Source organism: Prunus mume, linkage group LG1 (genome assembly GCF_029339155.1).
Source record: "Prunus mume cultivar Tortuosa linkage group LG1, ASM2933915v1, whole genome shotgun sequence".
Lineage (NCBI taxonomy): Eukaryota > Viridiplantae > Streptophyta > Magnoliopsida > Rosales > Rosaceae > Prunus > Prunus mume.
The window spans coordinates 10,568,066-10,594,812 of NC_142698.1; the positions used below are offsets into that span (position 1 = coordinate 10,568,066).

Consider the following 26,747-nt stretch of genomic DNA (forward strand, 5'->3'; position numbering starts at 1 on the left):
TGAAGCATCTCATTCATTCCGACCAATGATAAGGGTGTGGTGACACTCTGCTTGGGAACAAGGCCGAAGGTGAGTGGAACTTGCCAACTTATCGGGCGGGCCTCTTCTTCATATAGGTATTAAATATGCATAATAACCAATGATAGTTTCTCTCACATAGGAAAATACTTGACAACAAATGTTTTTAGTAAATCCTCAGCATAATTGATATTTTTCTTTGGGCTGCCAATGGAGAGACTCTAGAATTCTCATTGATAGCATTACAGAGAGATTCGTACTAGTGCCAAATGCAAAGGTGCTTATTAGAGCATCTCCAATGCAAAGGTGTATAAGAGGATGTAAACCAAATTTACATTTTTTTTGGCCGAAAACCTCTCCAATGCAGAGGCATATATTGATGTAGATTCATTTAGGTCAACTATAGTGCATAGAAATCATAGAATAGCACGGTTATGTGGTATAAACATGTAATGTCATAATATGCGTCGACGAGCAGGGGTTGATATTTTCCTAGAGAATAATATCAATAAATATCCACTTATATTATAACACATGAACAAATTATATCACGCGACAAAGCACCACTGTACTATTCTATAATCTCTCCGTCGGAAGTGAGATGGGAAAAATAATGAAAATTTACATATAATTTTACATCTTGTGTTGGCGGGCCCCAGAGCTGGAAAAGGAGGAGAGAGGAATGGACCATTTGGTTCATGCGTCCTACACGCGCTGAGTAATGCCTATTTGCTGATGTGTGGCCTACTGAACTAAAATGAAAGCTGATTGTAGTTGTATTTTAGGGCTTGTCAATGGGTTGGGTCGAGCTGAGCGTCAATTAACAAAATGAAATTAACGGGCTGGGCTGTCATTTTTCCAAAATTTCAATACTTAGGCCTGCCCTCGGCTAGGCTTTAATAGTCCAACCGGGTCGTGCTGTAATGGGCTTTTTTAATCTCTTTTTTTATACTCGAAATTGGATTTTTTAGTCATTAACATATAAACTTCCTAGTTTTAGATCCTTCAATCATAATACAATCATTCATAACTTTACAAATCATAATCAATCTTTAGTTTAACATAGATAGTCATTTTCTCCATCTTTAATTTATCTTCCGTTAATATGCCATCAATGACTTCATTATAAAAAATGAATCGAGAGTAGGATTTGGGTTGAATCCTTTTGTATCATCTACAATTATGGTAACATTCCTTGCAAAAAAAATGTCGACAGAAGTAAAAAAACTCTCTAAACGAAACCCATGGGCTATAAATGATGAACCTTAGGCCCCGTTTGGTTCATGGGAAAGGAGGTTTGGGGATGAAAAATCAATTATTTTCCCATGTTTGGTAAGTCCATACATGAGAAATCATTGTCTTGCACATGAGAAAGTAGGGAGAAAGTTTGGAAAAATGAACCAACATTAAATACACATTTTTCATTACCATATTGTCCCTATTAACAATTCAAAATTACAATACAGCATTAAATGCATTCTTTTTATATTTTAGTTTATATGGGTATAATTGAAAAATTAAACAAACTTTTGTGGTGATAGCCAAGGGCATTGACTTAGATATTAGTGATCTCATATTTGAACATCTGTGACATTTTGGTAGTGTGTGTGTGAGAAATCCCTTTGCTTGTATTTTTTTTTTAAAAAAAAAAAAAACATGTGTTGTGATAATTAATGCTATTCGTTGTGAGCAATAGCTTAATACCAACTCATATTGAGCCTTTATACGTCTCCAACAATTATAAAACCTAAAATTTATTATGTCTTTTGAAACCTTTGGACAGACTATATGGCAAATAAGATATTATATTGCAAAACTGAATTTTTTATTATTTAGATAACATTAACAATAGGTGAGAAATTTATTAAATATAAAATAAAGGGGTACACATAGTTGGGTGAGGGGGAACAAAGAAGACCATAACCTCTCATGAGAAATAAGAACCTATCAACACACACACACACAAAAACATTATATTAAAAAAAAAAAAAATGGAAGTCGGGAAGATCAGATAAATCCCAACAAAAAGCTTGTGATGCACATGAAAGACAAGACAACCTTCAATTAGTTAGTTAAGTAAGATTATGAATATGAATCATTCATTAGTTTGATTTTTGTCGGAATACATTTGGTCGGAACAGAGTTAACGAGTATAATAACATAAATTTGACAAAAACGTTTCCTTAAAAAATACAACATAGTTTCAGAGTGAGGAAAACTTTATACAAACGACATAGACATATATAATTTGTTTTAACAATGTGGAAACTTGTGGCATTGATGGTACTCATTTTTCCCAAGCTAATTGTAGTACAAGCCGAGGAACCTTCTTTTCTATCTCTCCCTCCTGCTTCGGCTCATTTCTCCCCTTCTACACTTCCCCAAAATCTTCTCCACATTTCCCTTCAACATTGTTATCTTGGAGACAAAGTAAAATTACCAAAATACTTATGTGAGAGTCCATGCAGCCGATCTGGCTTGTACGTATATCTGCAGGAAAACTGTAATTGATCCGCCAAAGTTTGAGAAATGCCCTTGCGTGCTTCGAAATTTTGTTTCGTGACTTTCGAATACAAGTTCATCGTACCATTGAAGCAGGAAAAGCTGGTAGAAAACGAGTTGATACAGGGCTGAAACCACAAGTTTGGGTTCAAAGGCATGTAGACAGAGATGGGAATGCCAAAAGGTTGTGCGTTCTCGATGGCCGGCATTTTTCTGACCAAAACAAAATTATACCAAAATTATATGACAAGTTATATGCATATCCAACCATAATTTTGTTAAGATTAAGTCCCGTTCGGGATAATTTAGGAGGTAAGGACTGTTAGTATTTCTTTTTAACAACTGGACCTGATAAATTGAGGTTAGTAAAGTCACCTTTCTTTAATCTATTTGTTTACCTATGATAATCAGTTTCAGGACTTGTATCAAACAGATGGTTGAATATGAATAACAGAGAATTGATTCAAAGCTTATTTTTTGTACTCTCTGTTTTGTTTCTTTCATTCTGGTTTTGTTGCTTTCCCTGTCTGATGAGTAAGTTCAAATGGAAAGTTGGAGGATACAGAAGAATGTTTGGTACTATTGTGCAGTGTCATGTTTGAAAGAAATAAAGTAGTGGAGACATAAAAAACCCTTTTATTAAATATACACCATTAGTATCAATAACATGAATTCCTTATTAAACATACAAGGAATGGAATGACTTTTGCCTAGCTTCTAAGCTTATTGTGACCAGAAACAAAAAAATTATGAATGGGATTGATTTTCGTATGATTAGTTGCTGTAGTTGAGGCCTGTTTACACTATATCTACATCAGGGTAAATGAATGTATAATTTGTCGTGAAAGAAACCTCTATATGTCACTACCTGTCTATTGGAAGTATAACTGATGCATCACTCTTGAGGAGGTCCTTCTAATCGCAGATAGTCATACATGACGCCGTCGAAGGTTGTCTTGTGTCTTGACTGAGTAAGATAGATGGTGTTGTTTCCTTCTTGTAGCTGATCGTTCTGTAGACCAACACTGAACAACCAGTACAAACCATGAATTCCATGTCTTGCTATGGCATTGTCCTTCCCAATTAGCCCTGTTGTAAAATGAGGTGGGTTTGCGCTCCAATCGTTAACCCGAACCTAAGAACACAACGTCAAACAAAAAATTAGCCAAAAACTACACTATATCACTTGCACCTTGTATTAGCATTTTCTGGGATTCAAGCAATACCTGCACTTCTGCATTAGTGGCTGAGGCCAATGCCAATTGCAGTGTATAACTTCCAGGATTCGCCCCCTTATTAAGTTGAAATCGAATTTGCCATGTGGTCGGTTCATACGTTTGATTTCCTGTGTTCCTGTAGTAGTGCGAAATTTTGAGAAACAGGACCTACAAATTTAATAAAGCAGAGGCATTGTTATGTCCAAGGAAAAACAAGTACCTGGTCACATGAGCGAAGAACCAATCGTCAGGGTAATTGTCAGTACCAACGGTGTAGATGAGATCATGGTTAGGGTATAAATCTGAGTATCGTTCCCACAAGCCGTATTGCCTAAACCTGTAAGCAATGCAATGTGTTAAGCGTATAAACAAATAGCTTAGTTTCTATTTGAAGTATAAGGAAATGTTCTTTTATTAGATAGTTTGACTGCCCGAGATTAATTATAATGTGCGATCCAAATTGACAATTTGATAAGAGTGTGTCAAACTATCTCACAAAAGAACATGACCCTCTAATTAAAAAGAATTAGGAGGGCTTATATGAGAACTAACTTCTCTGTGTGATTGGTGTACAATTGGTTCATAAGGGTTGGAGACGGATCTGGTACGTTGAACTCAGCAGCTGATCGATCCGGGATGCCGATTTCCCACAGGGTGGGGCCATTTCTTGGAGGTTCGTAAGTAAGATCAGCCAACTTAATTTCACTTCCTGCATATAATTAAAACTCAGTAATGTTAAAATTGGTTTTCATGGTACAGATATTTGTTCGTTCTTTTCTTTCCAATTTAAGGCAATGAAAGATGTCAATAGATAACTTACCTGGTTCAATTATAATATTAGCCTCATATTTGTAATCCCCAATAAAGCCAGGAACAGTTGCATACAAGCTATAGTTCCCAGGTCGAACATCTTTAATGAGGAAATAACCTTGTTTGTTGGCTTGAGTCCAGAACTGATAACCCTGGAGAAAAAAAAAAGGTAAGGTTATCACCTTAGACATACATGTTTTTGTTTTTCGGGTAAACAAACAATACCCGAAAAACAACAACGTTACCGAACGGATTTGGTGTCACAAATTACCTTGCTTTCCTTTTGCCATGATCCTGCATTTCCAGGTGCAGCCAATCCCACATAAGCGGAGCTTGCCCAAATAAGCTTCTTATTCCTGTACCTAAACCAAGAACAATTTGATCATTTTATGCAAAAATTTACACTTCCAGAACCAAAAATAAAAACAAAAGGAAGGAATTAACACGTACAGATCCCGAACTAGTAATTGACCGGCAACGGATCCACGCTGATCAGAGCTGAGAAAGTCTTTTGATTGAGTGAAATTGTATGGCCATCTTTGCACTTCTTCAACCAACTAAGAAAATTTTTGGGTCATTATAAATTTAAATTACTAGTAGCATAAATGTTGCCTAAAGATGAAATATTATTTATACATACCTGCTCTTTAGCATTTTCCCAGAGTGTGAGATATTCATTTGAGCTTGGAGCTGAATTGAGATGGATAAAGACTGGCCCAAAAACCTTCTTCCATGCCTCACCATTTTCAAATGTCATTCCAACTTCCTTCCCAGCATAATGGGTACTAACAAACATCTGCAAAATGTATAAATAATTAGCTTTTGTCACTCATAAATATGGATACGGATACATACGGGTGGGGAGAGAGATTAGATGGGTGGACTTACAGAGAGGGCAGTTGGGCCCACATGGGAGGTGAGGTCCTGCTTGAAGGGCCCAGCGGTACGGAACTCATCACTGGGTGTGATGATCCAGAAGCCCACAGCTGGGTCTTTACAAATCCAACCATGGACGTTGTTATCTTTGTCCTCACTTGAGTATTGGTATTTGTCATCCACCTGCAAAATCATAAATTATTATGTCACGAGATACCCAAGTAAAATAATTTTGAGAATCCCTTTATACTCAAAGTCAGGATTGCTGGGATAGATAATATGCCAGTACCTCTCCTCTAAATTCAGGATTGCTGGGATTGGTTAAAAGAACAGCTTCGGGATAGGCAAGGGGCTGACCATTTGCACGGTCATCGGCTGTTGGCATGACCCTTTTCCTGTCGTCAGATATAGCCATGTACCGAAATCTGCAATTGAACACAATAATTAGTGTAAGTTGTAATTTTTTTGTTAGAATCCAACACAATGCGCCCTTTACACTTACTTGTCTTGTTGAAGCTTGTAAACAATTCTAATTTGATCCATATCCACCTCCGGCCACCCTTTGAGGCGCTCGAAAATGGCGTAGGCATAGAACCCAGAGCGACCGCGCTGCATTATGTACCTGTACGTAGCAAAGTTTAATGCAAAAGTTTGAGAGAACTTCCAACATAAAGTCTGTACTTGTTATTTTCTAACTGAAAAGGTTTAAGAACATACCTTTTGTCAACATTCAAGGGAACTGTGGCGTTACCGAGGGAAGGACTGTAGGTTTTAGTAAAAGAAATTTCTATTTGGTCTGCCGTCGCTGAAATAACTTTAAATCTTGTTCCTTGTAGCCTGCACGTGATTTATGTACATAATTTTTAGTCAAAAGTTGTAACATTTTATAGTATGAAATGAATAAAAGGGAAGAAGCAAGAGTACTTACTTGTCCACACTACCCTTTTCTCCCGGCTTGTTCCAGACAAGATCCCAGTACCTGTGTGATTAAGTTGCAAATTAGATTATAGACTTCGTGAACAGTGAGATATTTAGTCATATACCTATTCTTAACACTAATGATACAAATAAAATCTACACCATTTAATTTCTATAAACAAACATTTAAAAAACCAAAAAAAGGCAGCTGGTTCTATTGAATTTAATTTTGATTATTAAATTACTTTTGATGTCCTAGTGAGGGTTTTTTGAATGAGGTTTTGAGGTTAGACTTGTTTTAAGAAATTGATGGTAGTTTTATAATTTATAGGAAGTTTGAAGTCTCTTTCATATGTTGTAAATGGAATTTGGTGTGCTTTAAAGTCCATTTTATATACGGTGTTTTTATAATTTGGGCCCCTATATTGAATATAATAATGAATCTCCTAGTACAAATAATTTTATTCAAAAATAGTTTGAAGGAATTTGTGTGCTTGCCCTCTATTGCTTGGCTGGTTCTTGATGTCAAGCAAGTTGTCAATTCCCTTGTACTTGATTCCAATGACGTCTCCTCCCGGATAAGAAAAAGTGAGTTGGACAAGGCCATTATTAAGCACCACCTAAAAAGAAATCACCTCTGAGTCACATGATGTTTTGACAATATAGAATAGAGATAGCTTTCATGCAGATATTGAGAAAATTCAGATGTGAAAAAAAAAAAAAAAAGCTTTGAATAACCAATAAAATTACCTGATTATCAGTCTTCGATAGCATCTGATTGTACGTATTATCTCGTTTAGAAATGCTCCTTAGTTCTCTTCTGCAATTAAACAAACACCAAATATATTTCACTAAAAATTCTCATTAATTATTAATTCCGTTATACATAAGAATTCTCGGTAACCCGAATTAGAAGTGTGAATACATATGTTCTCTTATGTTTAATTTAATTTAAATTTTTTAATGATTAGCATATATGTTGTCTTGTGAGTCGTTAGTACTAACCGTGACCTTCTGGTAAAGACTGCAAGAAAGTTAAAGGCAAAACATGGTGGGCCTACAAACATCGTATAGGCTATATAGGTGTCAATGAAAATATTTGACGTGTGACTCACGAGACAGACGAAGACAACTAATCTGAAAAGGGAGGGGTTCATTCATAGGACTCATAAAATTCTTTACAGTTACCATGATAGGCGCTCCAATGAGAGCAAGAAAGTATATACGTTGATGAAGACTTGTTGAAGTCCTCGACAGAGAAAAAAAAAACACAGAAAAAGAAAAATAATACGGAACTCTTGGGAAATCAACATATTAAAAGCATTTAATATAATATAATAATACTTTTGCTAAATAAAAAAAAAAGAATACTTGAGACGTTAGAAAAAATTTCAAGGGCCATCTTTTGCAGACGTACGTTAGCAACTCAGAGCTCATCGCCATTAAAACGACAATGCAAGCTCTATCTTGCAGACAGAGCTTTCTGTAACCTATTTTTTTTGTTATTTTTTGAGAATTTCTTTAACCTGTTAACTATGCATTGGAATTTATCTATAATATGATGATCGAACATGAATTCAAAGAAAAATGAAAGAGAAAGGATAGAGGACGAACCTTACTGGGGTGGTCCTCACGGAACCGTGATCGTCACGGGACAAGGAAAGCAAGGCAAGCATTGCGAATGACCCAAGAACCCAGCTCCATTGCTTTAGGTTAAATGACATCTTCAACCACCCTGCAGATTGAATTTTCACAGGAGGTATCAGAAGACATGCATACTTTTGAGAGAAAGGCGATGGTATTTTATTACATGAATACACAAGCAGCACAACAGCTCCATATGGTAAATTAAGATACATGACAACAAACTCCTGCATGGTGTGGTAATTACACCAAAATTTAATCGCAACCCAACTAAGCAAAATTCCAAAAATATCGGATGTACCTTGATTCACGCAAAATTATATGGAGTTGTAGCTAGCTAAGCTCCTATATCGATGGCCGTCTTTTGGAAGCAAAAGAAAAACTATGGAGGGCGACAAGGAACAAGTTATCTTATTAGAATGTGTACTTTCTCTCTCTCCTCTCTGTTTCTCTCTCTCTCTCTCTCTCTCTATCTCTGGTCGTTACTAAATTCCTTTTTGGATCCTTAAGGCTTCAAAAACGTGCAAACATATATATAACCGCAGGTGGACAATTGAGATCTGCTTTCCTGTTTGGCATGTTACATATTTTCCCAATTTTGTGCTGAAATCCCAATAATTACCTGCTTCAATTAAGGCAACCCGCCTACTCTCCCAACTCATTCAGGAAAGGGTAATTTCGTCCAGGGGAAATATTATGTGGGCTTAGGATGGTAAGGTGAACTGAAATCATTGACAAATTTCTAGAATTTTGTGCTAACTTTTTGACAAATTTTCAGATTCCAGTACTAATATGGTTGAATTTCTGATGATGGGGTGTATTTTTCCGGAACTGTTTGTGCTGTTATACCAAAATTTGACAAATTTCGTTAAGGGCCATACCGTAATTAAATTATTATAATTGCCTGTTGGTATTTGGTAGAGCAAGCTGACGGCTGATTTTCCTTTGGAGGGCGTCAAGAAAGGTGGCAAGTGGTGCCTAACTTTTAGGAAGTGATTAACATTCAAATACACTGTAATCATCAGCTAATCAGGAGATACTAATCTTCCATTAGCTTATAATTACATGCTAATGGTTCAACCTAATGTTCAAGACGTGCGCTTTCAAATCTCGTTGTTGTAATAAATGTATTGATTAGGCCGTCAAAGTTTGCTTGGACGACGGGTTTAGGCCGTCAAAGTTTGATTACGTTGGGTGTTGGCGTCAAAGTTCAAGTCTCAGAAACACTTCTGTTTTCTTTCTTTGAAGTTGAAGTCTCAGAAATACTAATTTCTCCACACAAAAAAGTCTCAGAAATACTTCTGTTTTCTTTCGTTTGTGTTTTTTTAAGTAGACTATGAAGAAACGGCAACTCACAAAGTCTCATGCTTCAGTTTTCAAACCACTAGAAGATAGATGGAAACTCAATTCGAATTGTACACGATTAATAAAAGGAACAGTTATTATCATTCTAAAAAAGTAATCATACACTTCTCGGAATGCAATTTCTATCTTATCTTTTTATACAAAATGAGTGCAGGATGACGTTTTTAAAGTATCAATACCAGCTCCCTCAACAAAAATTCTACCATGTCAGAAACCCCACAGCTAAACAACTACATCTTACATTCTAGAACGCACCATGACTGAGTTTAATATGATATAGAATATAACGTTAGAAAGCGTACCTCGCAAAAGCAATTTGTTTGTACTTGGAAACGATTTTAGGACTCTTGCCAGAACAAAATCAGAAGTTAAGAAACGATAGATTTTAGCACTCTTGCCAGAATAAAATCAGAAGTTAAGAAACAATGTCACCTCCGAATCCTACTCCCCTTAGGACTAGACTTTTTTCTTTCCTTTTTCGAACCTTTCCTAATCTTTTGAGGACATGTGAACCTTTCCTAATCGTTTAGATCAAGATGTTTCCTATTTAGAATTCTTTGTTTGATAAGGAAATAGGGCACTGATCAAATTAAGCCTTCAACTTTCCTTTTTTTATTTTTTTTCAAATAATTATTGGTTAATAAGCCTTCACCTTTGTTTCTCCTACAGATTTTAGGAAAATGAGAAAGGAAACACAACCTCGAGAGTATACAGATCGAAACTTCAAATCGCTTGAGCTAAAAATTCCTTACAAACTTTCAATGTTTGTTAACAATGTACATGCACCCCAATTTTTCATACCAAAATTCAATAAAAATAAACCCAAACCATGATGGATGTTAATTTCCAACAGAGAACCCACCTGTGACACATACCAGGGCAAGAACAACAAATCTGAAAAAGAATCCGCCCCTCATGTGATTCCAAACCACATTGAACATGGCAGCCACGTACATTTTCCCACACACACAAAACAAGACCATCCCGCCCGTGACATTGATCTGAACACACTATGCTTTCAACCACTACTTTTTGCCTCTTCCATGTATATATAATCCCTCAAATAGAAATTTACTTTTGAAAATGTAGAATTCTAGGAACAAGACAACAAAAGTTAAACAGTATTGGGATGCAAATGTTGCATGCGAGAGAATATGTATTTTTTTTTTTTTCTTTTATGGTGGTTTGATAATTACATGGTGTACCCCAAATGACAGAGACAAAAGAGTATAGCATAAAGATAGGAAGCTTGATTAATCATTGTTTCTATATATGGTGGAAGGACAGGAAAAGATGGTCGCTTTTTCATTATAGTCTATGGAGGAATATTAACGCTTGCATTTTGCACAATCTAATACAGGTGAGTACCATATTTACTAATTACATTGTTGATTACCTTTTAATACAGATGAGTTCGGTATACACTAGTGGAGTCCATCTCTATTAAAGACTTAGAGTCGATAAATATAATACAAATAGTATTTTGATATCTCTATTTTCACTTCTTGCCACTAATTGTTTTTTTTCGTTTCAATATCCTTGAAGAGTATGAGTTAATTTGATTGGTCTACCAACTCCTAAGCTAATCTAGTTTAATCATTAACAACTAATTTGGTTTTACCCTAGCTAGCTAGCTCCTTTTGACTTGCAATTATGTCTTTGTACCTAATTAACTTATCTTAATACTATATAAGATTACAAAACCCAAATGTCTCATTCCAAATTCCAAATCCTAAACCTACTTTATGGGACATTTTGTTTGTTTAATCTCTCGTACTTAACCAATAAGACATTCCCTAATCGCATCCCATGTGCTCTTGTTGTAACTTATGTTACCAAATACTTCCAAAATCTTCTTCAACCAAACAAAATATTATAGATTTGACATCCGATAACAATATTAAAATAAGTATCTTCTTGGTTTTGAAGAACTTTCCTTACCAAAGCTGCTTCTGGAGCAAACCTACTCCCCAAGGACAAAGGGGTGTTGTGCTCAAGAATCCATTGGGAGCTGACATGAGCTTTTTTAATTACTATTTACGAGTTTTGATCGAGTCTCGTGATACTAAAGTAGTGCCACGTGTCGGAATCATGATGCATCATGCACTTACGATTTGTCTTGCATGACAGTTTTTCCATAGATTGACAGCTAAACGACAACATCGTATTGTTATGTACGTGTGTGTGTGTGTTTTTTAATTTTAGTCAATTTTTTATTGAACAACAAATCTCGAATGGAATAAAAGTTTGATGGGCCTAGATATTTTGGTCTTAAAGTTTTTAGTATCTTCGCCTTTCCTCTATTGGGCCTCCCGCGTTGGAAGGTTATGAGAGTGGGAGACCCCAAGTTGTCTGTTGGTGTCTTTGGGCCCTCAGTCTCTCAAAATAAAATTGAAGAATGATTCTCTTAAAAAATGTTGGAGTAAGAAGTACCCGTCTAACCTGATTTTGATTCCCTTCTTCGTACGTTAGACTAGTAAAGAATATCACTTAGTCAAAAAAAAAAAAAAAAGTACATGTCTAACATGTTAATTTAACATGTATAGACAGTGGCGATTCTACAGCAAGGGCAGGTAGGCAGTTGCCTACTCAAATTTTTCACCAAAAAAACTATATGTAAGCAAAGCTATTCCTACCCATCCCGTGTAATGGTGTGAACCCATGCCTACCCAAACTTAAGAGCGTGTTATATGCTCAGTCAAACTTAAAAGAAAAGGCCGGGAAGCAATATAAGTAAGCAGCCAATTCCTTTTCGGTGTGCAATAGTCGACAGTCCCAAATCATTATCTTTTGCAGCTTCTTCTTGAGTCTGGACATTCTCTCTTGGTAGCATTTTCTCATATCTAAGGCCAATAAGTATTCTTCTATTGGGTTTTTCCTAAAATAAATGTATGCATCTTAAGTTTTTTAATAGTTTAATTTAGTTTTAGATTTAAATAGTTTAGTTTTTTGTTGCATTGCATTAATTTGTTTTTTTAGTTTTTTTTGGTTAAGTTTTTATATAGGGTGAGGGCCAGGAGGTAATCTCCTTACACTCTCCCCGACTAGGTGTATCTTTTTGTTGAATAAGCAAATCGGTTGTTTACAGTTAGTATGCATGAATTGTAGGTTGCTTTCTTTGAATTCATTCATACCGTCGCGCAGTTTTTAAGGTAAACGTTTCACCTACTTCTATAATTCCTCTTTTGAATCCTAAATCCGAATCCTTTTGAGTGATAATCTAAATAATACTTATTTAGCTCTCTCTGTATTAGTAAGATTAGTAGCAATGTTTATATGATATACTTTTTCTTTTTTCTGAGTTCTTAGCTTTTATGTCCGCTGAAAATTCTCGAGTCCACGCTTATATCTGAGGGTAAATCTATACTATCGTTGTATGAAAATCCACCTGACTTTTGATAATATTACGATCAATGTTTAGGACAAAGAAAACGTGCAAGTAAATGACAATACTTCCTAGTAAAAAGAAAATTGGCATTTGTTCCATTAACCCGGTTTTTTTCCCCATCAATTGTTCTATTAGGCCTTCGACATCCTTCTAACTTAAAATATGATATTGAAATACAAAGCACTAATTACCTTAGCACTTCTATTAACACAAGTAATGTATGTAAAAATAATTTTAAACTCTGATTTATGAGATTTGAACTCAAGACATACTACAATTACCACATCAAAAAAAAAAAAAACTTACAAGTCACTAAGCTATAGGGTAAAAGAACTCACACAAATTATATTAACACATACCATAATGAATATGAATATAAAATAAGCAAATTCATGGAAACATCAAATTTCACTCAAGTGTACCTGTGTTCCTCTCCATGCTAAAAGCTGATTTTTAGTCGATAGTTTGAAACTGTAGATCACGCACATTCTATGGTCTATGTACCTTGTCCAATTAAAGCTTCGGAATAAAGGAGGCGACATATAGATTAGAAAAGTGGATAAGTCAAAAAGTTTTGTTGGGGTGCATAATGTTTTCATTTTTTATTTGAGAGATTGGTGGAGTGTGTTTGCACAAATTTCTCATGGGAGAGTATTTATGTGTAGATCCTTTTTGAGCTTCTTTCTCTCTCTTTCTTGGTTCTGCAAAACAAATAGGAGTAAAAGACCACACCCAAGAAGTGTTGGAGGCCTTTGATGCCTAAGTTAGTTTGATTGGATCTTTGAGATAAGATGTGGCAATAGCTAAAAAGGGTACAAAGTTTTTTTTTTCTCATAGGGAGAGTCTGGTGGTCGGAGCCGTGTGGGGAAAATATGGAGAGAGAGAGAGAGAGAGAGAGAGAGTAGGGCTCTCGGGTAAAAAAAATCGGATTACCTTGTGTGTTGAATGTGGCTATGTATTTATAGGGCTCTAGCCACCTAGGTTTTTTTTTTATATAAAAGAATATCTTCTTATTTGGAAGGAAGATATTCTTTCCCAAAAATGTAGAGATTGAGTCAATTAGAATTTGATTGGGATCCCCAAAATGAGATAATATCCTAAATTGATGACATTATCTTTTAATTGGTGATTATATTCCCAAATAAAGATAATATCTCTATTTTTAGTACCAATTAATTGGCCAAATAAATAGGCTCAATTAATTAACCTGTGAGATATTCTTCTTGTCCACATGTCACCTTGTGATTGGAAGACAGAATATTTGCTCCCACAAATGCCCCCCATCTTCTGCATGGTGCTTATGAGGCATGGAAGAGATGAGAAATACTCTCTGGGCTTTCCAACTGCATATGAGTTTTCATCCTTGAGTTGGACTCCTTTTGTAAATTGGGCTCCTAATTGGAATAGGCTTTTGACTTTTCTTGGAGTTGGGCTCCCAATAGGAATAGGCTCGTGATTCCTTATTGGTCAAGGATACCCAACGACTATAAATGTAAGACTTCTCTTCACTCATCTTCATATCGTAAACTTGCTTTCCTCTACTTTCTAGCTTGTGAGAGAGATCTTGGAGGATTGTATTGCTTGTTGAGAGAATAGTTGCGGTAGGTCACACTTGGGTTTTTATTTTTATTTTTTGCAATAAGGACTAATTAGCCGGTTGATATCGACTGTTACAACCATGGGCTACTTCTGCGGTCGTGGGCTACTATGTCTTGCTATGATATGTCTCAAATTACTGATATGCTTTACTCACATATCCAAAGTTTTGTCAAATGTGAGTTTTTGTGGGCAATCAACTTTTGTCTTCTGCTTGTAGTTTGACAAGATCAGTAAAAAGCTTGATCTCGAGCCGTACATGGCAAAAGTTTGTCAAGCCATGAAAGTAGGAAGATGCTCTGCCCTGAGTTGGTGATGTAGAAAGATGGAAACATCATGGTCTCGACTCAGACGATCAATTGATCTTTTGCTTAAGGTGAGCAGGATGCTGTCACGAACACATACAGTCAGGAGCGAGTAGTTGGTGAGATGATGGTTGATAAGTCTGCAATCGAGGACGATGAAGCCAAGAAGGTCGATCGATGAGGCTTAGGCTGATGCTATGGAGCAGGTAGCCAAAGTTGAGCGGTGGGCTGATGAGACTGAGAAGGATGATGTTAAGGAGGGCGAGTGACAAGGTGACGGCAAACTTGGCGAGTAGGCACTAGAGATGGTTGCATCGATGAGCATGTAACTAAACTCTTTTATTAGGTGGAAGTTGAGCAGGCCGCCGACCAGTAGATGGAGACTCTTTTATCTTTTCAAGCTTTGTAATATACTTTCTTTTGAACTCGGTCGGTTGGTCACTTTACTATGGAAACTTCAGTGGTTTCTTTCATTTCAATTCGTTATTGTGTCTTGTGATTCGCTTGAGTGTCTGGCAAGAGCCTTGGTAGTGCATTGCCCTTGGGTTGTTTGAATGTTTACCTACTGCTTGCTTAAAGGGTGTTCTTCTGCTTCTCCCTTATGATGCTTCATGGTGGTTGCCTTGCGTCTCCCTTAGGACGGTTCTTATGGGCTAGGGCCTGGTTGGCCTGTGTCTCCCTTAGGACGTTTCATGGTTGTTGCCTTGCGCCTCCTTTAAGACGCCTCATAATTGTTGTCCTGCGTCTCCCTTATGATTTTCAAAGAATATCTTCTTATTTGGAAGGAAGATATTATTTCCCCAAAATGTAGAGATTGAGTCAATTATGAATTTGATTGAGATCACTAATTAATGATACTATCCCCAAAATGAGATAATACCTAAATTGATGATATTAACTTTTAATTGGTGATTATATTCCCAAATAAAGATATATAATATCTCATATTTAAGATAATATCCTTATTTTTAATATCAATTAATTGGCCAAATAAATGGGCTCAATTAATTAACCTAAGAAATATTCTTCTTGTCCACGTGAAATCTTGTGATGGGAAGCCGATAAATTTCCTGATCTTGTGATTGGAAGCCGATAAATTTCCTCCCATGGTGCATAATATTTACTCACAGGTCAATGGGTCGAAACTTGAACTGGTTGGATATTCTCTCATATATATGGTAAATTAATGAATCTATTGCCAATTTGAATCTGATTTAATATTTCGAATAATGCCCGTTATTCAGAGGAAAGCTCTACAGTTAAAATCTCAGGTTGACCAAATATAAGGGAATTATAATCATAGAAGTGCGGTTTATCAAACCAGCTCTATATTCGTGCACAAACTAGCTTTTAGTTTAATATATTTGATAAATTTAAAAATAAATCTATTTCTTGCATTGATTTTATATACAAACACTAAAAGCTATAAATTGAAAAGAAAAAAAAAACTCCAAAAAGGACCGGATGATGTGTGAAACACCATTATGATTTTTAGAAGAAAAAAAAAAAGAAGTCGGAGAGGAATGGAAGAGAGAAAAGGAAAAATATAAAGAAAGAAAAGAAAAGTGTACGGGCTTCTTAAAAAAAAAAAAAAGCGTACGGACTTCTACAAAAAAAGAAAGGTAAAAGGTATATGGGCTTTGAACTAGGTTTTTGACCGCTTTTGTTCATATCGGTCCACTAGGTTCCGAATCCTGTTCATTTGAGGGACCCGCCTAGTAACAACCACAATTGACAAATTACCAATTTTGTATGGTAACCGGTTCATTCGAAATAGATGACAAATAAATTAGAAAAAATCGGACATTGTTTCGACATCCAATTGTGTCTTACAAAATCAATGAACACGGTGCTTCAAGAAAGTTCTAAAATTTCAATAACTCAATTGAGCAAAATATGGACAAAAAATACATTTATTTGTTAGATTTTTGAATGAATCTACAAAATACATGGTTTGCATGTCAATTAATGAAAGTTAGAATCCCTCAAATAAGCTTATTTGAGGCAATGGAAGCTCTCTATATATATATATATATATATATATATATATAGTATAAAAAGTTCGGTGCGGACCCATCTTTTGAGATAAAATCAGAATCGAAATTGGGTTGAATCAATTTGATTAGATTTTTTTTTAACTTTTGTTGACTTTTTAGTCAAAGGTTTTTGACCGCTTTGGCTTTTTCCTGTCCAAAGTAACAACCAAATTGAAATTTTCAAGTTGTTCGGTATGTGTAACCGGTTTTCGCAATAAAAATAAATAAAAAATACCAAAAAGAGTTTGTTTGGTTTTGGTAAATATAGGAACCGACATATGACCGACTTTTCGAAATCAAAAGGCTACCGAAATATATCAAAGAAGTAACCCTCTATTTGGATGAAGAAATTAAAAATTGCATAGAATTCTTAAATGACAGAATTTAGATCTCTATTGTTTAAATTTCTAGCAATTAATAATTTCAATGTTTGTATTTATGTATGTCGAATTTTGTAAATGATAGAAATTACAGGGAAAAAAGAATTCTTGCTCAATAGAAATTGTGAAATGACGCATCTTTTGGCTAAAATTAAACTTGGAAATCTCTATACCCAATTTTGACAATTTTTTCCTTGTGTCATTTAATAAGCTCCATTATTAAGTTGTTAAACGATGGAAATACCAAATTCTCCCCTTCAATTCCTGACTTTTAGCTAAATCTCGAGTTATTTTCCTCCATCCAAACGGAGTGTGATAGAAATGTTAGGATTCAATAATAGTACTAATAATATTGAGATAGTTGCTGCATAGGGCATCCACACCAAAGACGAAAGGACTGAAGAGTCGTTCAGGAATTTCTAGCTCATCCATGGTTCTATATGTTAGAAATCACATGCAAATTTTATTTTCTTTTTCAGTTTTTGTGAAGATTGCAGAGTTTAATGATGTGAACTTTTGGGGTTATTAACGTATTTAGAAATACAAAGTGCCTTTCCGACCTATACCAGAGCAGGCAGGCAAGCAATTTCCTAGCATTTTCTTTGCTTTCGCTCCATAATATTTTGTTTCAACATAAACTGGTTTCATAAACGTTTACAGCTAGCGTAAAATTATTTTTGTGCAAAATAGACATTTCTCTCTCAATTTATTTTCTTTTGGGGTGACCTGTAGAATGGTTTGACGTATGATAATATTTAACTTTATAAAGTCAGAACAAATTCCTTCATGAGCCTGAGGGAAGGAGCCCTGAATATTCGTTCAAATCATGTTTTACCAGCAAATGATGACTGATGAGAGTCTCAAATTACATCTTTTTACTATTATTTTGGAGACTTTATGATATAATTTTGGCTTAATGAATATAATTTCACTTGTTGTTACATTTTATTCTCACCAACTGGATTTATGAATTTTCTATATTAATTTGGTGAACTTATTAGGTGAATTTATCTTCCGTAGGAAGTTGGAAAGCCAAAAGATGAAGACATACATTTGTCCAAGTTCAAGCTAGGTGTGATTTGGCCAAAACCGTTGAAGCAAAGAGCCTGTCAGCCATTTAACGCCCACTTACCTCACCGTTATTTCTTTTCCAGTTTAATCCAATTAATCACTCAATTAGACCCTTCATCACCTACCATGAATGTATTAACTTCCCACTCACCTCATTGACTACTATAAATCACCCATCAACTTATTTGTAAAATATCGTTTATGTTTTCTTCGTATGAGTTGCTAGAACTCTAGCTAAGGCTAAAGGGAATGTTCTTTGAGTTTGTGAAGTTTGTGAATTGTTCTTTAATCAATACTTTACTTTTATTTTTGTTGTTCAATATTTTCATATCCTTTCATTTTGATTGATGTTAAGTGCTATTATCTTTTCATGAGTTCAATTATATTTTTCTCATTGTTAAGAACTGACTTGACATGCTTTTAGATAGATATTCAGCAACTCCATTTTCTGAAAATCATTAATAAAAGGATATCATCTTCGGTTAAAGTTCTCAATGATGAGCTATAATTTGGATTAAAGAGCATGAAACATATTTTGTTTAAAGAATTGAACCTTGATGCCTCAGCATTTCCATTATTGATATTACACTTTTAAACTCAATTTTCCACAACAATCAAATCAAATTACTTTTCCATTTTGTCACCAAAATTTTATTGTGGTACGTTTAATTATTTCTTTGTGTGCAGATAAAAGCGTACTTGGACTTCCAAGATTATTACTACGTGTGACTACTTGCACTTGGGTAGACGCAACAATGACTATTTTAGAAAAAATCTTTACTTTGTTAAAAAAAGTCTTTGTTCAAATCTTGTGAACATACAACTAGATATTTGGCAAAAGCATAAAGCTGCGTTATGTATCCATGGCTTGGACAGATTTGTCTCTAAGCTAATTCCATGGATTCCTAGAAACGGACCAAGATATGAGCTAAAAGGATCAGAAAAACTTGTATGAAATAGGGATAATCTAGTTTGCTATTTTGGTCAATTATAAAATGCTATGTAAGAAAATTATCACACGTGACATATCGTAATTGATCAGAAATAACATTACTTCTACTATTTCCGTTTCATGTAAGCCAAGATATGAACCAAAAGGACATCATGAGCTAATTTCGATGAAATCCAAGTCACCAAAATGTGGAAAATAAAAGCATCTGCCGGCCAAAGTTGTCAAACATGTCAACACCAATTATGCCATAGGAGGAACAAATGTCAGCACCACATTGCCAGATGCTCATGGTGGCGGCACAAACCCAAAAAGATATGTATTTTTTGACCCCTATTGCCAATATGCCAACTTAAAATATAATATGTCTCTTCCGACTGCATGAGTTGGCAATAGAGCTAGTGAAAACGGAACAGAACTCAAGCCTGGTCAAAAAAGGAACATAACTCAAGCCAAAACACACTTTTGATGGTCTTAAAAATGGTTGGACCACACTTAGAAATCCAGTTCAAACATGAAGTATTGGTAGCTGTACAAAGCACTATTCTGTATTTGCTTTTGTGTGAGAAACACAGGATCATTCAAACGAGAAAAACTTAGGTGTCACTTGTTTTTACACTCTTTCTCTCTCTCTTATTACGTGATGAAAGGGGTGGAGAGGAATAACATATGCAAAGTAAGCAAAAAATTAAACCTGCAATCAACTTGATGGTGGGAACAAAGAACTTGCAATAAATTATATGAGAACCAATTTCTACCTCCAGTTGTAAAAACTGGTTCTTCCGATAAACCTCTCAAGAAAAATAGAAAAACGTCCTTTCAGTAACTCTGTAAAAACGTTTTAAATTAGTAATATTACTATGACCTTGTACCTGAAACATTAACACAAGTTCAAATTGACCTACACACATTCATTGCAAGTTATTAATTAACAAGCACATAAAAAATACACTTACAAACTAAGTAAGCCAACACTTTCTATGAAGGAAAACAATAGAAAGCACAAGAATTCTTTCTCTGAACCATGGACAAGAAATAAACAAAACCAAAAAATGTAAATGAAACAAAAAAAGTTAATTGAGGCATATAGCTACACATCGACTTTGCGTGAATTCAACAGAGCTTTTGAGGAACCTGCTGACTGTGATGAATTATTAGTAGCGCAGCTGCTACATGAACACTGCGTTCCATCTTTAACCGATGATCCGGTGAGGTTAAATGATGTGTAGGAGAACCTACACATACTCAATGGAGGTGCAAAGTACATTGGCACTGGCAACTTTGGTGGCAGGCTTGGCATTGGAGCTTCAAAATTGAGAACGTTTATGACTTGCCTAATAGAGGGCCTAACAGTAGGATCAGGATGGCAGCACCATAACCCAACTGCCATCAAGCACTCTATTTGCTGCTCATCAAAATCCCTACACAATCTTTTATCAGCAGCTTCAAGTATTTGGTCTGTTCCATAGAGATCCCAAACCCACTCCACCAGCCTTACCCTGCTTGGTTCTGCCTTTGCTTCAACTGGCCTCCTTCCACAACTGATTTCTAGGGCAACCACCCCAAAACTATACACATCAGACTCTTTGCTAGCCCTGCCAGTTGTCACACACTCTGGGGCTAGGTACCCCATGGTTCCTGCCAAAACAGTTGTTTGCGACCCCAATTCATGGTCTACAAGCCTTGCAAGCCCAAAATCACCTAGCTTGGCATTGAAGTTTGAATCCAACATCACATTGCTTGACTTGATATCTCTATGCACCACACATTGTTCCCACTCCTCATGAAGATACAAAATGGCAGAGGCCAAACCAAGGGCTATTTTGTACCTTAGTGTCCAAGTTAGGTGGAGTTTCATTCCAAACAGATGGGAATCAAGGCTTCCGTTTGGCATAAGTTCGTAGATGAGAAGGAACTCACTTTGTTCATGACACCAACCAATGAGTTGAACCAAATTTCTGTGCCTCAATCGACTGATGATCCTCACTTCTGCTACATACTCCTTTTTCCCCTGCTTTGATCCTCTGGACACCCTCTTCACAGCCACTTCTGTGTTGGATTCACTTAACAAGCCCCTGTAGACACCTCCAAATCCTCCCTCTCCAAGCTTCCCTCCCTCTGAAAAGTTATTTGTTGCACGACTTAGTTCACGGTAAGTGAACCTCCGGGGCCCTGTTCCTTTGTCAAACTCATCATCCATAGACATGTCACATGCCTCATCCATCTTGTTAACCTTTTTCCTCCAAGACATGAACCAGAACAGGCCTAATCCACAACTCAAAAGCCCGCAACCCACTCCTAAACCAATCCCCAACCTTAACTTTTTTTGCGCTTCCTTATTACTCTTGATCTCCAGGGTTGAACTAAATGACCAAGACAAGATGTTATGTATTTCAACCCAATAACCTGTGGCAGCAGAGAAACCAACGCTAACTAGCTCCGGCAACACATCCTTCAAATTAACAATATAAGAGACACTACAATCTCCAACATTGTACGTTGGATTGTTAGAATAAGTTAGGAAAACACTCAAATTCCTGGTGGTGGAGTTGTAAGTCACCCATGCATTTGCTACTGATCCATTTTTTATGGTAGTTTTCCATGAAACATTGGCTACTGAGGCAATGGAATTGACATTGATTCCTACATGATCAGGGCTTGGATCCCATTCATTCTCATAACTGTCAAACTCAACAGCAACAATGTTATTTTTGGAGGCGTTTAAAGCAGTCTCAGAGCTAAATAGTGCAAGGTATCCACCAGTTGAATGGTTGGGAATCTCCGATCCAAATGGTGCAAGGAAGAAAGATATGCCGTCCCCATAGTATGTGTCGTTGAGAGCTTTCATGACAAAGGAGAAATGAGTTGTGAAGTCAGTGAGCCTCCCTGTGCTGGAGTCCCAAAGGCGCACCGGTTGAAAGTATGTGGCTCGACCAGCGCTCTCAGTCAAGGGACCATCAACTTGATTCTTTGTGAGTTGGATGACTCCTCCTGATGGAAATGCATCGCCTTGGAAGTTTAAATCCTTCGTATTGGTATTAAAACTGGAGATGTTGAAGGAGAATGACTTAACATTTTTTAGTAATAACAGCAACAGAAAGATGTGAGTGAGAAGTGAGGGTAAAGTTTGTGTTTGGAGGTGTGAAAATGGTTTGAAGAAAGCCATGGTTGCCAGGCCTGCATTCAGAAAGAAAAGCAGCAAGGCAGATGTATGCTTATTTGGATGGAGAGGCCTAGACAGTTCAACCATATGGTTGTCCTGTTTCAAGACTTGGTTTTAATAACCAAGTCAATTTCATCAAAGGATATTCTTTTCAGCTGTTCTCACTCAAATACTCCACAAATACACACACTGCATTCTGATCATATTTGTTTTACCATAAGATATCATTCTTGAAGTGTACTTATTAATTACATGCATCATGTGATTAGCTAATATGATCATAAAATACGTGTATCGTGCCGGTTGAGTTGCAGGATTTTAGTGTTTTGTCTGTGCATTTGGCGGGGAATGTGGAAGCAGATGTTACTGATTAATTTAACCATTGTGATGTGTGGTCGGCTTGCTGGTCTGCTGAGGTATCTAAGATGATAGCTGCTTTTTTTTTCTTTTCTTTTTCCATGGTTGGTCAGGATTAAATTATTTATGGTTTCCAGGAATATGACTGTATCTTTCATTCTGACTTTTTCAATTGTTCTATCTACCCCAACTCAACAAAACATTAAACACAATAATCTGTTTTCTTACGTTAATTTAAACTATGCATTACATCAGGCTTGGAGAACAGCTAAGAATTAAAGTAATGTAAGAATGTGACAAAATAACAGGACAAAATTGTGTTTTGATATTTTCTTCCACACCTCAAGAACAACGCCGGCCGCCGTCCTAATTGTGTATTTTCGAAGAGACTGGATAGGATGGTTGAATTCTCAAAGAAAACAAAACCATCTCCACCCTAGCCTGCCGAATAAGAAAAGATTTGAGAAACAAGGGTCAGAGTGGTCATATATCCCACAAATAAAATACTTTTCTTTTGGTTGTTTCAAAAATCTTTCAATGGTAATATATACATTTTATACTAAATTTGGCTTCTCCACCCTTCAAACTAATTTTTTCTTACCTGCAACTTATTGTCTTATTTTTCTGCAAATAAAACCCGACGTTTATAAGTAAAACCCAATTACTATGATTTAATTTACCTAATTAAATTTAAAATATGATTTATTACAAATTTGACTAATCACATATTAATTCTTTTAAATTTCAAAATATTTGGCATTTCTCTCTTAAGAACCCCTCGTTACCCCATTATATTTGCATGTCTTTCATTTCTGGTCGATTGTATCACTACCCAAGATTCCATCTACAAGGAGATGGGTGAGCTACAAGTGTTGGATCTTCTGCTTTGTATAAACTAGTCCTAAGTACTATTAGGACTTTAGGAGGATTTTGGAATCAAAACGAGAGTACAAGAGAGTCACCAAGAGGATTGAGCAAGGGCGAGAGAGTACATAAGACCTAGGATTTAAAAAAGAGCTAAGGGGTTCATCTTGTAACCAAAATTGTTCTCTTTTGACTAGTTAAATTTGTAAGGTTGGTTACCAATGGCATTGGCACAAACTGCCGAATCTCGTCAAATTCTTGTATTCTTGTTAATTTTGTTTGTTTGTTTGTGGGGTGCTGGTTTATCACTTTTGCCGATTTGTTTGTGTGTGTTCATCGTAGTCCGTAAAGATAATGCGATCTTACAATACAGAGAACCATCTACAATATACAAATTAAATGTAGATGAGTTACAATGATATCAGCTTGTCATAGGCATGATAATCACTGATTAGTAATGAGATGGAGTAGCATAAATGTAGTTATAACAAAAATCAATTTGGTCCATAGCTCAGCGGTAGAGCATTTTAATTGTAGATCAAGAGGTCGCCGATTCAAACCAGTTAGGCCCTTTCCTTTGTTTTTTTTTTAAAATAAAAAATAAAAAAATCCACAATGTCTTTTATATAACTCAGAAAGATATTTTATTTAATTATCATTGATGTTGAATAGTCTCTGCTTTATAGCTCCAAATCTATATCAAAGGCTGACAACTAGAGCCAATTCCTTGCATGCGTGGGTCAATAGACAACAACTATATCATGGCGACGTCTGCTTCTACATCACAAAAGAAAAAAAAAAAAGATTCCACAGGGAAAATGAAGCCAATGAGAGGAAAGGGGATGCAGGGAGAAGAAAAGGGTTGAAGTAGGAAGGGTAACCGCTGCCCCCAGCTAGGGATTTTTCTTTAGGGATTTCTCAAAGAGCAAACGAAGGGGGATGAGACTATTCATTATCTTATTATAAGGAATCATGACATGTATACTTACACGCAATGAAGTATGAGAAAGAAAGGAATAATTCTAATTTCTGACTGCCCCAGGTTTACTAACACATTAGGAATGAAAAAATAATGTGGTCCTACCTTAAAATCTGTAATCACACACCCTCAAAATAAGGAATCAAAACAACTAGGAGGTAGTTGATCCAATTCCATTCCTATTCTCCCTTACTGCCTTCCAAAGATACCCTTACAACTTTACAATTCTCATTTATGTGATTATTTCATATGGTTAATAAACAACTTAATAGGAATGACTTCTTCCAATACCAACTCCTTACTTCCCCCTTTACTACGAGAAATTATAGAATAGTATGGCCACCGATCAGTGCATAATTTTATTTCATTTTGTACCCTTTTAGCTTATGATTTGGTTATTTTTTTTTAGTTAAACTTGTGCTTTTAATCATCTTTTATCTTTGTTTCAGTGTATTAAGCTTTAGGACTTATTTAATGCATTTTGGAGTCAAGTTAGCTCAAAATTGTGTCTACAAATCAGTCAAATTCACGGATTGGACTGTATGTGCTTAGGAAGAACTAGCTAATGAGCCTTACACCATTAAAAAGATATGAGAGTTTAGTTTCTGGAGCATTTTACTATTCATGATTCCAAGTCTTTTAGAAGAAGTTATGAAAGTTTTGACAACTTAAGGTGAATTTCAGAAGCATATGCATTACTGTGCCAAAAAAGATGTTTTAAGGCCTTTCCGATTTTGCCTTGCAATGGGCTACATATGGTTAGAAAGATACGACAAAGAGCTTGAAGGTCTATATTTTTTCAGAATTTATTGAGAAGAGGAATGAGCCCAAAATTGGGCTACAAGCAGACTGTAGTGCATTGTCATACATGCCCGGTTGACTACAATAGTAGCTGTTGTCAAAAGTGCTTCTGCTTACTAAGATGGGTCACTTAGCAGAAAAAGTAGGAATGATTCAGTGGAACAAGGAATTTTTCCACATGATCTAATTTTTTGGTGGGGAAGTTAGGTAAAGTTGGTGAAGCGGGTGTTGTAGATAGATGAAATACTCAAAACATATTTTTACTTCCCTTAGGCCTATAAATAGTGAGATTCTCCAAACTTACAAACACACCCCGGAGGGGGAGCTCTCAAACATCTCTCTAGGGCTCCTCTCCCTTCTCTCCCTCAAATTCTCTTAGTTTTTCTTTTAAGTTATCAATTGTTGTAACAAAACCCTTTTGCTAAATTTTCCTTTATGTTTTTCTTAGTTATACTTTATTTTTCGTTATCATGCAATTTCTTATTTTAAATTTTCAAGTTTGATTAGTTTCCAAGTTTCAATTACTGTTTTGTTCTTCTTCGTTATACTTATAAGTTAATATGCTTGTTTGAATGATTGATCACCATTAAAACTTATATGTTAGCTATCTTGGTTGGAATTAAGAGTAGACACCATATGCCTTAATTTGAATTGAACTATGAATATGAAGAGTATATATGGACATTTAACAACATGGATTAGATACATGCTTGGTTGTTTAAAACATTCTTCTATGCTTAATGGATTTCTAATGCTTAATTTAGATTAGAAAATAAGGATCTAATTAGGAATTAGGAATACAAGGTTAGGACCATACATCATGGCTTAATCACACATTAACTAGAATCAATCCGTGAATTTGAATTACACTTGTTAACTGATTTGCTGGTGATACTTCCATTTAAAATATGCCATGTGACATATTTTTAAACAACCCACACTTTATTTTACAGCTGGGATTGGAACATAATTTTCACCATTTAAAATAAAATTAAGAAAATAAAAAGTGACAAGCAATCGCTAACCCCAACCGTTGCCTACCTCGCACCGCCTGACTTGGTCCTCTCTCTCTCTCTCTCTCTCTCTCTCTCTCTCTCTCTCTCCCCTAAATCATGGCCAAATTTGTTTCTCAATTGTTCAGTGGCTACCTCGACACCCATCTATATTTTCTTGTTGATGAAGGTCTCACTGGTTTGTTGACTTCTAAATTATAGATTGCCAAAGAAGGTTGTAATGGGAGGTGAGTGTATCACAAACAGGCCATATCAAATATTGGTATTGAAAAGGTTGATTGTATTGGGTATTATGTTGGTTCTCGGTTGTGGATCTAATAAGTTCCATAAAATATTAAGATTAGATAATTATTTAATTCATTGATAATGATGATGAAGTTTTCTAGTTGCAACAATTTATTGAGCTATGGGGATTTGACTTAGTTATGACCCCTAGCGGACCCATGAATATTTTGGCGGATGTGCAATTTTGAAAAGCTAAAGGTTATAAATAAA

The 26,747-nt window shown here is 35.8% G+C and overlaps 2 protein-coding genes across 3 annotated transcripts; both read right to left on the reverse strand.

Annotated features, from left to right (window-relative positions):
• Positions 1 to 3,140: 3,140 nt before the first annotated feature.
• LOC103335338 (Rhamnogalacturonate lyase family protein) lies at positions 3,141 to 8,492 on the reverse strand. 2 transcript variants are annotated; one of them, XM_089043116.1, is made up of 17 exons: positions 8,287 to 8,492; positions 7,956 to 8,076; positions 7,092 to 7,161; positions 6,840 to 6,961; positions 6,352 to 6,402; positions 6,141 to 6,260; positions 5,926 to 6,045; positions 5,713 to 5,848; positions 5,436 to 5,606; positions 5,188 to 5,343; positions 4,998 to 5,104; positions 4,819 to 4,909; positions 4,558 to 4,699; positions 4,290 to 4,446; positions 3,958 to 4,074; positions 3,747 to 3,873; positions 3,141 to 3,655 (listed from the first exon to the last, which is right to left on the reverse strand). In XM_089043116.1, the coding sequence occupies exons 2-17, from the start codon at positions 8,063 to 8,065 to the stop codon at positions 3,416 to 3,418; spliced, it is 2,037 nt and encodes a 678-aa protein (XP_088899242.1). In that variant the 5' UTR covers positions 8,066 to 8,076; positions 8,287 to 8,492; the 3' UTR covers positions 3,141 to 3,415. The 2 variants fall into 2 exon arrangements, with proteins under 2 accessions (XP_088899242.1, XP_008236572.3); XM_008238350.3 differs by lacking the exon at positions 8,287 to 8,492 and adding an exon at positions 8,152 to 8,176.
• An 11,673-nt stretch (positions 8,493 to 20,165) lies between these two features.
• LOC103336010 (L-type lectin-domain containing receptor kinase IX.1) lies at positions 20,166 to 22,241 on the reverse strand. Its single transcript, XM_008239047.2, has one exon. It carries the CDS (start codon positions 22,239 to 22,241, stop codon positions 20,166 to 20,168), a length of 2,076 nt encoding a protein of 691 aa, XP_008237269.2.
• Positions 22,242 to 26,747: the final 4,506 nt, after the last annotated feature.

Bases quoted from the DNA above. Each gene is read 5' to 3' on its own strand.
- LOC103335338 (XM_089043116.1), bottom strand. From the start codon at position 8,065: ATGTCATTTAACCTAAAGCAATGGAGCTGGGTTCTTGGGTCATTCGCA. The intron at 6,046-6,140 runs GTATGTTCTTAA...TGCTACGTACAG, and splicing joins CCCTTGAATGTTGACAAAAG to GTACATAATGCAGCGCGGTC. The intron at 4,075-4,289 runs GTTAGTTCTCAT...CATTGCTTACAG, and splicing joins TACACCAATCACACAGAGAA to GTTTAGGCAATACGGCTTGT.
- LOC103336010 (XM_008239047.2), bottom strand. From the start codon at position 22,241: ATGGCTTTCTTCAAACCATTTTCACACCTCCAAACACAAACTTTACCC.